At 54.4% G+C, this 13,646-nt stretch overlaps 2 protein-coding genes across 3 annotated transcripts in view; both read right to left on the bottom strand.

The window, feature by feature from the left end:
- The window catches only part of LOC124039065 (AT-rich interactive domain-containing protein 4B-like), a 908,546-nt gene that overhangs the window by 485,430 nt on the left and 409,470 nt on the right, over positions 1-13,646 (bottom strand). The gene's annotated exons all lie outside the window — the stretch shown is intronic.
- disc1 (DISC1 scaffold protein) overlaps positions 1-13,646 on the bottom strand; it is a 149,845-nt gene that overhangs the window by 3,470 nt on the left and 132,729 nt on the right. Inside the window, exon 13 of one of the 2 annotated variants that reach the window (XM_046357663.1) lies at positions 9,353-9,497. In XM_046357663.1, coding sequence (XP_046213619.1) covers positions 9,353-9,497 — 145 coding nt within the window. Of the gene's footprint in view, positions 1-9,352; positions 9,498-13,646 lie in introns of those variants that run through there. The other variant, XR_006839722.1, reaches the window with a different exon arrangement.

The following is a 13,646-nucleotide window of genomic DNA, read 5'->3' as shown; positions in this document are numbered from 1 at the left end:
GTAACTCACACACGCCCCTCATGGTAACTCACACACGCCCCTCTGGTAACTCACACACGCCCCTCTGGTAACTCACACACGCCCCTCTGGTAACTCACACACGCCCCTCTGGTAACTCACACACGCCCCCTCTGGTAACTCACAAACGCCCCCTCTGGTAACTCACACACGCCCCTTCTGGTAACTCACAAACGCCCTCTGGTAACTCACAAACGCCCCCTCTGGTAACTCACACACGCCCCCTCTGGTAACTCACACACGCCCCCTCTGGTAACTCACACACGCCCCCTCTGGTAACTCACACACGCCCCCTCTGGTAACTCACACACGCCCCCTCTGGTAACTGCCCCTCTGGTAACTCACACACGCCCCTCTGGTAACTCACAAACGCCCCTCTGGTAACTCACAAACGCCCCTCTGGTAACTCACACACGCCCCCTCTGGTAACTCACACACGCCCCCTCTGGTAACTCACACACGCCCCTCTGGTAACTCACACACGCCCCCTCTGGTAACTCACACACGCCCCCTCTGGTAACTCACACACGCCCCTCTGGTAACTCACACACGCCCCCTCTGGTAACTCACACACGCCCCCTCTGGTAACTCACAAACGCCCCCTCTGGTAACTCACAAACGCCCCTCTGGTAACTCACACACGCCCCCTCTGGTAACTCACACACGCCCCCTCTGGTAACTCACACACGCCCCTCTGGTAACTCACACACGCCCCGCCCCTCTGGTAACTCACACACGCCCCCTCTGGTAACTAACTCTGGTACACACGCCCCTCTGGTAACTCACACACGCCCCCTCTGGTAACTCACACACGCCCCCTCTGGTAACTCACACACGCCCCCTCTGGTAACTCACACACGCCCCTCTGGTAACTCACACACGCCCCCTCTGGTAACTCACACACGCCCCCTCTGGTAACTCACACACGCCCCCTCTGGTAACTCACACACGCCCCCTCTGGTAACTCACACACGCCCCCTCTGGTAACTCACACACGCCCCCTCTGGTAACTCACACACGCCCCCTCTGGTAACTCACACGCCCCTCTGGTAACTCACACACGCCCCTCTGGTAACTCACAAACGCCCCTCTGGTAACTCACAAACGCCCCTCTGGTAACTCACACACGCCCCCTCTGGTAACTCACACACGCCCTCTGGTAACTCACACACGCCCCCTCTGGTAACTCACACACGCCCCCTCTGGTAACTCACACACGCCCCTCTGGTAACTCACACACGCCCCCTCTGGTAACTCACACACGCCCCTGGTGGTAACTCACAAACGCCCCCTCTGGTAACTCACACACGCCCCCTCTGGTAACTCACACCGCCTCTGGTAACTCACACACGCCCCCTCTGGTAACTCACACACGCCCCTCTGGTAACTCACACACGCCCCCTCTGGTAACTCACACACGCCCCTCTGGTAACTCACACACGCCCCCTCTGGTAACTCACAAACGCCCCCTCTGGTAACTCACACACGCCCCTTCTGGTAACTCACAAACGCCCCCTCTGGTAACTCACACACGCCCCCTCTGGTAACTCACACACGCCCCCTCTGGTAACTCACACACGCCCCCTCTGGTAACTCACACGCCGCCCCGCCCCCTCTGGTAACTCACACACGCCCCCTCTGGTAACTCACACACGCCCCCTCTGGTAACTCACACACGCCCCTCTGGTAACTCACACACGCCCTCTGGTAACTCACACACGCCCCTCTGGTAACTCACACACGCCCCCTATGGTAACTCACACACGCCCCTCTGGTAACTCACACACGCGCCTCACACACGCCCCTCTGGTAACTCACACACGCCCTCTGGTAACTCACACACGCCCCCTCTGGTAACTCACACACGCCCCCTCTGGTAACTCACACACGCCCCCTCTGGTAACTCACACACGCCCCTCTGGTAACTCACACACGCCCCTCTGGTAACTCACACACGCCCCCTCTGGTAACTCACACACGCCCCTCTGGTAACTCACACACGCCCCTGGTAACTGGCCCTCTGGTAACTAACTCACAAACGCCCCCTCTGGTAACTCACAAACGCCCCTCTGGTAACTCACAAACGCCCCTCTGGTAACTCACACACGCCCCCTCTGGTAACTCACACTCACACACCCCCTCTGGTAACTCACACACGCCCCTCTGGTAACTCACACACGCCCCCTATGGTAACTCACACACGCCCCCTCTGGTAACTCACACACGCCCCCTCTGGTAACTCACACACGCCCCCTCTGGTAACGCCCGCCTGGTAACTCACACACGCCCCCTCTGGTAACTCACACACGCCCCTCTGGTAACTCACACACGCCCCCTCTGGTAACTCACAAACGCCCCCTCTGGTAACTCACAAACGCCCTCTGGTAACTCACAAACGCCCCCTCTGGTAACTCACACACGCCCCCTCTGGTAACTCACACACGCCCCTCTGGTAACTCACACACGCCCCTCTGGTAACTCACACACGCCCCCTCTGGTAACTCACACACGCCCCCTCTGGTAACTCACACACGCCCCCTCTGGTAACTCACACACGCCCCTCTGGTAACTCACACACGCCCCCTCTGGTAACTCACACACGCCCCCTCTGGTAACTCACACACGCCCCCTCTGGTAACTCACACACGCCCCCTCTGGTAACTCACACACGCCCCCTCTGGTAACTCACACACGCCCCCTCTGGTAACTCACACACGCCCCCTCTGGTAACTCACACACGCCCTCTGGTAACTCACACACGCCCCCTCTGGTAACTCACACACGCCCCCTCTGGTAACTCACACACGCCCCCTCTGGTAACTCACACACGCCCCTCTGGTAACTCACACACGCCCCCTCTGGTAACTCACACACGCCCCTCTGGTAACTCACAACGCCCCCTCTGGTAACTCACAAACGCCCCCTCTGGTAACTCACACACGCCCCCTCTGGTAACTCACACACGCCCCCTCTGGTAACTCACACACGCCCCTCTGGTAACTCACACACGCCCCCTCTGGTAACTCACACACGCCCCCTCTGGTAACTCACACACGCCCCTCTGGTAACTCACACACGCCCCCTCTGGTAACTCACACACGCCCCCTCTGGTAACTCACAAACGCCCCCTCTGGTAACTCACAAACGCCCAAACGCCCCTCTGGTAACTCACACACGCCCCCTCTGGTAACTCACACACGCCCCCTCTGGTAACTCACACACGCCCCCTCTGGTAACTCACACACGCCCCTCTGGTAACTCACACACGCCCCCTCTGGTAACTCACACACGCACACACGCCCCCTCTGGTAACTCACACACGCCCCTCTGGTAACTCACACGCCCCCTCTGGTAACTCACACACGCCCCTCTGGTAACTCACACACGCCCTCTGGTAACTCACACACACTCACCGCCCCTCTGGTAACTCACACACGCCCCCTCTGGTAACTCACACACGCCCCTCTGGTAACTCACACACGCCCTCTGGTAACTCACACACGCCCCTCTGGTAACTCACACACGCCCCCTCTGGTAACTCACAAACGCCCCCTCTGGTAACTCACAAACGCCCCTCTGGTAACTCACACACGCCCCCTCTGGTAACTCACACACGCCCCCTCTGGTAACTCACACACGCCCCCTCTGGTAACTCACACACGCCCCCTCTGGTAACTCACACACGCCCCACGCCCCCTCTGGTAACTCACACACGCCCCTCTGGTAACTCACACACGCCCCTCTGGTAACTCACACACGCCCCCTCTGGTAACTCACACACGCCCCCTCTGGTAACTCACACACGCCCCCTCTGGTAACTCACACACGCCCCCTCTGGTAACTCTGGTACACACGCCCCTCTGGTAACTCACACACGCCCCCTCTGGTAACTCACACACGCCCCCTCTGGTAACTCACACACGCCCCCTCTGGTAACTCACACACGCCCCTCTGGTAACTCACAAACGCCCCCTCTGGTAACTCACAAACGCCCCTCTGGTAACTCACACACTCCCCGCCCCCTCTGGTAACTCACACACGCCCCCTCTCTGGTAACTCACACACGCCCCCTCTGGTAACTCACACACGCCCCTCTGGTAACTCACACACGCCCCCTCTGGTAACTCACACACGCCCCCTCTGGTAACTCACACACGCCCCCTCTGGTAACTCACAAACGCCCCCCTCTGGTAACTCACACACGCCCCTGGTAACTCTCTGGTAACTCACACACGCCCCCTCTGGTAACTCACACACGCCCCGCCCCCCTCTGGTAACTCACACACGCCCCTCTGGTAACTCACACACGCCCCTCTGGTAACTCACACACGCCCCTCTGGTAACTCACAAACGCCCCCTCTGGTAACTCACAACGCCCCTCTGGTAACTCACAACGCCCCCTCTGGTAACTCACACACGCCCCCTCTGGTAACTCACACACGCCCCTCTGGTAACTCACACACGCCCCCTCTGGTAACTCACACACGCCCCCTCTGGTAACGCCCCGCCCCCTATGGTAACTCACACACGCCCCCTCTGGTAACTCACACACGCCCCCTCTGGTAACTCACACACGCCCCCTCTGGTAACTCACACACGCCCCCTCTGGTAACTCACACACGCCCCCTCTGGTAACTCACACACGCCCCTCTGGTAACTCACACACGCCCCTCTGGTAACTCACACACGCCCCCTCTGGTAACTCACACACGCCCCTCTGGTAACTCACACACGCCCCCTCTGGTAACTCACACACGCCCCTCTGGTAACTCACACACGCCCCCTTCTGGTAACTCACAAACGCCCCCTCTGGTAACTCACAAACGCCCCCTCTGGTAACTCACACACGCCCCCTCTGGTAACTCACACACGCCCCTCACACACGCCCCCTCTGGTAACTCACACACGCCCCCTCTGGTAACTCACACACGCCCCCTCTGGTAACTCACACACGCCCCTCTGGTAACTCACACACGCCCCTCTGGTAACTCACAAACGCCCCCTCTGGTAACTCACAAACGCCCCCCCTCTGGTAACTCACAAACGCCCCTCTGGTAACTCACACACGCCCCCTCTGGTAACTCACACACGCCCCTCTGGTAACTCACACACGCCCCTCTGGTAACTCACACACGCCCCCTCTGGTAACTCACACACGCCCCCTCTGGTAACTCACACACGCCCCTCTGGTAACTCACACACGCCCCCTCTGGTAACTCACACACGCCCCTCTGGTAACTCACAAACGCGCCCCCTCTGGTAACTCACACACGCCCCTTCTGGTAACTCACAAACGCCCCCTCTGGTAACTCACAACGCCCCTCTGGTAACTCACAAACGCCCCTCTGGTAACTCACACACGCCCCCTCTGGTAACTCACACACGCCCCTCTGGTAACTCACAACGCCCCCTCTGGTAACTCACACACTCACACCCCCTCTGGTAACTCACACACGCCCCCTCTGGTAACTCACACACGCCCTCTGGTAACTCACACACGCCCCCTCTGGTAACTCACACACGCCCCCTCTGGTAACTCACACACGCCCCCTCTGGTAACTCACACACGCCCCTCTGGTAACTCACACACGCCCCCTCTGGTAACTCTCTGGTAACTCACACACGCCCCTCTGGTAACTCACACACGCCCCCTCTGGTAACTCACACACGCCCTCTGGTAACTCACACACGCCCCTCACACACGCCCCCTCTGGTAACTCACACACGCCCCTCTGGTAACTCACACACGCCCCCTCTGGTAACTCACACACGCCCCTCTGGTAACTCACACACGCCCCCTCTGGTAACTCACAAACGCCCCCTCTGGTAACTCACAAACGCCCCTCTGGTAACTCACAAACGCCCCCTCTGGTAACTCACAAACGCCCCCTCTGGTAACTCACACACGCCCCCTCTGGTAACTCACACACGCCCCCTCTGGTAACTCACACACGCCCCCTCTGGTAACTCACACACGCCCCCTCTGGTAACTCACACACGCCCCTCTGGTAACTCACACACGCCCCCTCTGGTAACTCACACACGCCCCCTCTGGTAACTCACAAACGCCCCCTCTGGTAACTCACAAACGCCCCTCTGGTAACTCACACACGCCCCTCTGGTAACTCACACACGCCCCTCTGGTAACTCACACACGCCCCTCTGGTAACTCACACACGCCCCTCTGGTAACTCACACACGCCCCCTCTGGTAACTCACACACGCCCCTCTGGTAACTCACACACGCCCCCTCTGGTAACTCACAAACGCCCCTCTGGTAACTCACACACGCCCCCTCTGGTAACTCACACACGCCCCCTCTGGTAACTCACACACGCCCCCTCTGGTAACTCACACACGCCCCCTCTGGTAACTCACACACGCCCCCTCTGGTAACTCACACACGCCCCTCTGGTAACTCACAAACGCCCCTCTGGTAACTCACACACGCCCCTCTGGTAACTCACAAACGCCCCCTCTGGTAACTCACAAACGCCCCCCTGGTAACTCACAAACGCCCCTTTGGTAACTCACACACGCCCCCTCTGGTAACTCACACACGCCCCCTCTGGTAACTCACACACGCCCCCTCTGGTAACTCACACACGCCCCCTCTGGTAACTCACACACGCCCTATGGTAACTCACACACGCCCCTCTGGTAACTCACACACGCCCCCTCTGGTAACTCACACACGCCCCTCTGGTAACTCACAAACGCCCCCTCTGGTAACTCACACACGCCCCCTCTGGTAACTCACAAACGCCCCCCTCTGGTAACTCACAAACGCCCCCTCTGGTAACTCACAACGCCCCTGGTAACTCACACACGCCCCTCTGGTAACTCACACGCCCCTCTGGTAACTCACACACGCCCCCTCTGGTAACTCACACACGCCCCTCTGGTAACTCACACACGCCCCCTCTGGTAACTCACACACGCCCCTCTGGTAACTCACACACGCCCCCTCTGGTAACTCACACTCACGCCCCTCTGGTAACTCACACACGCCCCCTCTGGTAACTCACACACGCCCCCTCTGGTAACTCACAAACGCCCCCTCTGGTAACTCACACACGCCCCCTCTGGTAACTCACACACGCCCCCTCTGGTAACTCACAAACGCCCCTCTGGTAACTCACAAACGCCCCTCTGGTAACTCACACACGCCCCTCTGGTAACTCACAAACGCCCCCTCTGGTAACTCACACACGCCCCCTCTGGTAACTCACAAACGCCCCTCTGGTAACTCACACACGCCCCCTCTGGTAACTCACACACGCCCCCTCTGGTAACTCACACACGCCCCCTCTGGTAACTCACACACGCCCCCTCTGGTAACTCACACACGCCCCTCTGGTAACTCACACACGCCTCTGGTAACTCACACACGCCCCCTCTGGTAACTCACAAACGCCCCCTCTGGTAACTCACACACGCCCCCTCTGGTAACTCACACACGCCCCTCTGGTAACTCACACACGCCCTATGGTAACTCACACACGCCCCCTCTGGTAACTCACACACGCCCCCCTCTGGTAACTCACACACGCCCCTGGTAACTCACACACGCCCCTCTGGTAACTCACACACGCCCCTCTGGTAACTCACACACGCCCCTCTGGTAACTCACACACACCCCCCCTCTGGTAACTCACACACGCCCCTCTGGTAACTCACACACGCCCCTCTGGTAACACACGCCCCCTCTGGTAACTCACACACGCCCCCTCTGGTAACTCACACACGCCCCTCTGGTAACTCACACACGCCCCTCTGGTAACTCACACACTCACACGCCCCCTCTGGTAACTCACACACGCCCCCTCTGGTAACTCACACACGCCCCTCTGGTAACTCACACACGCCCCCTCTGGTAACTCACACACGCCCCCTCTGGTAACTCACACACGCCCCTCTGGTAACTCACACACGCCCCCTCTGGTAACTCACACACGCCCCTCTGGTAACTCACACACGCCCCCTCTGGTAACTCACACACGCCCCCTCTGGTAACTCACACACGCCCCTCTGGTAACTCACACGCCCCTCTGGTAACTCACACACGCCCCCTCTGGTAACTCACACACGCCCCTGGTAACTCACACACGCCCCCTCTGGTAACTCACACACGCCCCTCTGGTAACTCACACACGCCCCCTCTGGTAACTCACACACGCCCCCTCTGGTAACTCACACACGCCCCTCTGGTAACTCACACACGCCCCCTCTGGTAACTCACACACGCCCCCTCTGGTAACTCACACACGCCCCCTCTGGTAACTCACACACGCCCCTCTGGTAACACACACGCCCCCTCTGGTAACTCACACACGCCCCTCTGCCCACACGCCCCTGGTAACTCACACACGCCCCTCTGGTAACTCACACACGCCCCTCTGGTAACTCACACACGCCCCCTCTGGTAACTCACACACGCCCCCTCTGGTAACTCACAAACGCCCCCTCTGGTAACTCACACACGCCCCTCAGGTAACTCACACACGCCCTCTGGTAACTCACACACGCCCCTCTGGTAACTCACACACGCCCCCTCTGGTAACTCACACACGCCCCTCTGGTAACTCACACACGCCCCCTCTGGTAACTCACACACGCCCCCTCTGGTAACTCACACACGCCCCCTCTGGTAACTCACACACGCCCCTCTGGTAACTCACACACGCCCCCTCTGGTAACTCACACACGCCCCCTCTGGTAACTCACACACGCCCCTCTGGTAACTCACAAACGCCCCTCTGGTAACTCACATACGCCCCCTCTGGTAACTCACACACGCCCCCTCTGGTAACTCACACACGCCCCCTCTGGTAACTCACACACGCCCCTCTGGTAACTCACAAACGCCCCCTCTGGTAACTCACACACGCCCCCTCTGGTAACTCACAAACGCCCCCTCTGGTAACTCACACACGCCCCCTCTGTTAACTCACAAACGCCCCCTCTGGTAACTCACAAACGCCCCCTCTGGTAACTCACACACGCCCCTCTGGTAACTCACAAACGCCCCCTCTGGTAACTCACACACGCCCCCTCTGGTAACTCACACACGCCCCCTCTGGTAACTCACACACGTCCCCTCTGGTAACTCACACACACCCTCTGGTAACTCACACACGCCCCCTCTGGTAACTCACACACGCCCCCTCTGGTAACTCACACACGCCCCCTCTGGTAACTCACACACGCCCCCTCTGGTAACTCACACTCTGGTAACTCACACACGCCCCCTCTGGTAACTCACACACGCCCCCTCTGGTAACTCACACACACCCCCTCACACACACACCGTACAGAAACAGGTAAAGGATATGAGTGAGATCCTGGTCTTTGTTCTGTATGGCTGTCTGGAGGTCATCCTCCAGAATCAACAGCCTATCACTGATCTCCTCACACTGGTCGGTCAGCTCTATAGTCAGGTCTGCTGTTAGCCCTGCTGCTTCACTGCTACTGTCCTCCTGAGAAAGAAAGATAGAGAAGGTGAGAGAGAGAGGGACAGAGAGAAGGTGAGAGAGAGAGGGACAGAGAGTGAGGGACAGAGAGAAGGTGAGAGAGAGAGGGACAGAGAGAAGGTGAGAGAGAGAGGGACAGAGAGTGAGGGACAGAGAGGTGAGAGAGAGAGAGGGACAGAGAGTGAGGGACAGAGAGAAGGTGAGGGACAGAGAGAAGGTGAGAGAGAGAGAGGGACACAGAGAAGGTGAGAGAGTGAGGGACAGAGAGAAGGTGAGAGAGTGAGGGACAGAGAGAAGGTGAGAGAGAGAGGGACAGAGAGAGAGGGTGAGAGAGGGAGTGATGGATATTTAAATTGGTTATATTAAAAATGTTTAATTTGATACTGAGTGTAGGTTATTTCCCTGACATCTGGAATCAAGGACTCATAAACCCAATCTTTAAGAACTGATACTAATTTGACCCTAACAATTACAGAGGCATTGGTGTTTATTTTTGAAATGTATTTTTCCTTTATTTAACTTGGCAAGTCAGTTAAGAACACATTCTTATTTACAATGACTGCCTAGGAACAGTGGGTTAACTGCCTGTTCAGGGGCAGGGTCCTTCTGTAGCTCAGTTGGTAGAGCATGGCGCTTGTAACGCCAGGGTAGTGGGTTCGATCCCCGGGACCACCCATACGTATAATGTATGCACACATGACTGTAAGTCGCTTTGGATAAAAGCGTCTGCTAAATGGCATATATTATTATTATTATTATTATTATTATTATTATTATTATTATTATTATTATTATTATTATTATTATTATTATATTAACGACAGATTTGTACCTTGTCAGCTCGGGGGTTTGAACTTGCAACCTTCCGGTTACTAGTCCAACGCTCTAACCACTACCCTGCCGCCCCCACTGTGTGAACAGTAACCTGGGGAAGGTTTTCTGTAGTATTATAAATGTAAGAGTTCCAAACTTCCTTAATAAGCACAATGTCTTGAGTAAAAGTCAAATTGGATTCATACCAAAACATCGTACGACTGATGATATTTACACCCTACACACCCTGATAGATTAACATGTCCACCAAAATAATAGCAAAATATACGCTTGCTTTGTCAACTTCCAAAAAGCATTTGATTCCATTTGGCAGACAGGACTGTTCTACAAAGTTCTTGAAAGTGGTGTAGGGGGTAAAACATATTTAATAATTAAATCAATGTCTACTGGCAATATGCACAGCATTAAAATGGGAAAGAAAAAATATGAATTCTTTAACCAGGGGTGGGGCCTTCGCCAGGGTTGCAATCTGAGCCCTGCACACTTCAATATTTACATCAACAAATTGGCCACTATACTAGAGACATCCTAAGCCCCTGGTGTTTGTCTCCACAATTCAGAGGTTAAATACCTTCTCTTCGCAGATTACCTATGCCTGCTGTCACCCACAGCACATGGCCTACAGCAGACCCTGGACCTGCAAGAGCAGTACTGCCAGACTTGGGCCCTGGCAGTAAAATCCAAAAAGACTACAATAATGATTTTCCAGAGAAGATCCAGATCGCAGGGAATTAGACCAAAGTTCTCAATTCGTACAAAATAAATAAAAATATAGAGTACTGCACACTACAATTACTTAGGTTTAAAAATAAGTTCAACTGGACACAGTGCTATGTTAACCAGACCATCGCCTGGCACAGTGCTATATTAACCAGACCATCCCCTGGCACAGTGCTATATTAACCAGACCATCCCCTGGCACACTGCTATATTAACCAGACCATCCCCTGGCACAGTGCTATATTAACCAGACCATCCCCTGGCACAGTGCTATATTAACCAGACCATCCCCTGGCACAGTGCTATATTAACCAGACCATCACCTGACACAGTGCTATATTAACCAGACCATCCCCTGGCACAGTGCTATATTAACCAGACCATCACCTGGCACAGTGCTATATTAACCAGACCATCACCTGGCACAGTGCTATATTAACCAGACCATCACCTGACACAGTGCTATATTAGTGGAGTGTGGTGTCAGGAAAATAACCTCACACTCAACGTCAACAAAACTAAGGAGATGATTGTGGACTTCAGGAAACAGCAGAGGGAACACCCCCCTATCCACATCGATGGAACAGTAGTGGAGAGGGTAGCTAGTTTTAAGTTCCTCGGCATACACATCACAGACAAACTGAATTGGTCCACTCACACTGACAGCGTCGTGAAGAAGGCGCAGCAGCGCCTATTCAACCTCAGGAGGCTGAAAAAATTTGGCTTGTCACCAAAAGCACTCACAAACTTCTACAGATGCACAATCGAGAGCATCCTGGCGGGCTGTATCACCGCCTGGTACGGCAACTGCTCCGCCCTCAACCGTAAGACTGCACAACGCATCACCGGGGGCAAACTACCTGCCCTCCAGGACACCTACACCACCCGTTGTTACAGGAAGGCCATAAAGATCATCAAGGACATCAACCACCCGAACCACTGCCTGTTCACCCCGCTATCATCCAGAAGGCGAGGTCAGTACAGGTGCATCAAAGCTGGGACCGAGAGACTGAAAAACAGCTTCTATCTCAAGGCCATCAGACTGTTAAATAGCCACCACTAACATTGAGTGGCTGCTGCCAACACACTGTCATTGACACTGACCCAACTCCAGCCATTTTAATAATGGGAATTGATGGAAATGATGTAAATATATCACTAGCCACTTTAAACAATGCTACCTTATATAATGTTACTTACCCTACATTATTCATCTCATATGCATATGTATATACTGTACTCTACAACATCGACTGCATCCTTATGTAACACATGTATCACTAGCCACTTTAACTATGCCACTTTGTTTACTTTGTCTACACACTCATCTCATATGTATATACTGTACTCGATACCATCTACTGTATGCTGCTCTGTACCATCACTCATTCATATATCCTTATGTACATGTTCCTTATCCCCTTACACTGTGTATAAGACAGTAGTTTTTTTTGGAATTGTTAGTTAGATTACTTGTTGGTTATCACTGCATTGTCGGAACTAGAAGCACAAGCATTTCGCTACACTCGCATTAACATCTGCTAACCATGTGTATGTGACAAATAAAATTTGATTTGATTTGATTTGATTTAACCAGACCATCCCCTGGCACAGTGCTATATTAACCAGACCATCACCTGACACAGTGCTATATTAACCAGACCATCACCTGACACAGTGCTATATTATTATTACTATATTAACCAGACCATCACCTGACACAGTGCTATATTAACCAGACCATCCCCTGGCAAAGTGCTATATTAACCAGACCATCCCCTGGCACGGCACAGTCCTATATTAACCAGACCATCCCCTGGTACAGTGTTATATTAACCAGACCATCCCCTGGCACAGTGCTATATTAACCAGACCATCCCCTGGCACGGCACAGTGCTATATTAACCAGAACATCCCCTGGCATGGCACAGTGCTATATTAACCAGACCATCCCCTGGCACGGCACAGTCCTATATTAACCAGACCATCCCCTGGTACAGTGTTATATTAACCAGACCATCCCCTGGCACAGTGCTATATTAACCAGACCATCCCCTGGCACGGCACAGTACTATATTAACCAGACCATCCCCTGGTACAGTGCTATATTAACCAGACCATCCCCTGGTACAGTGCTATATTAACCAGACCATCCCCTGGCACAGTGCTATATTAACCAGACCATCCCCTGGCACGGCACAGTGCTATATTAACCAGACCATCCCCTGGCACGGCACAGTGCTATATTAACCTCTTATGGCTGCATCCCTTGTTCTCAATTTCCACCTGAAGACATACCCAAATCTAACTGCCTGTAGCTCAGCTGCAGAGGAAAGGATATGCAAATTCTTGGTATCATTTGAATGGAAACATTCTGAAGTTTGTGGAAATGTTAATTGAATGTAGGAGAATATAACACAGTAGATCTGGTGGAAGGAAAGAGAAAGAAAGAGCATCCGTTTTCTGTTTTTTATTGTTGTAGTATCATCTTTCACATGTACTAGAAAAGACACACAGTCAGATAGGATGCTGGAGATTATTTTGATGGATAACACAAGAGGGCAAGTCTTGCACAGTGTACAAAGTTTCAGCCTGATAACT

This window comes from Oncorhynchus gorbuscha, linkage group LG07, assembly GCF_021184085.1.
Source record: "Oncorhynchus gorbuscha isolate QuinsamMale2020 ecotype Even-year linkage group LG07, OgorEven_v1.0, whole genome shotgun sequence".
NCBI classification, from domain to species: domain Eukaryota; kingdom Metazoa; phylum Chordata; class Actinopteri; order Salmoniformes; family Salmonidae; genus Oncorhynchus; species Oncorhynchus gorbuscha.
This window is presented reverse-complemented; position numbering and strand designations above follow the sequence as displayed.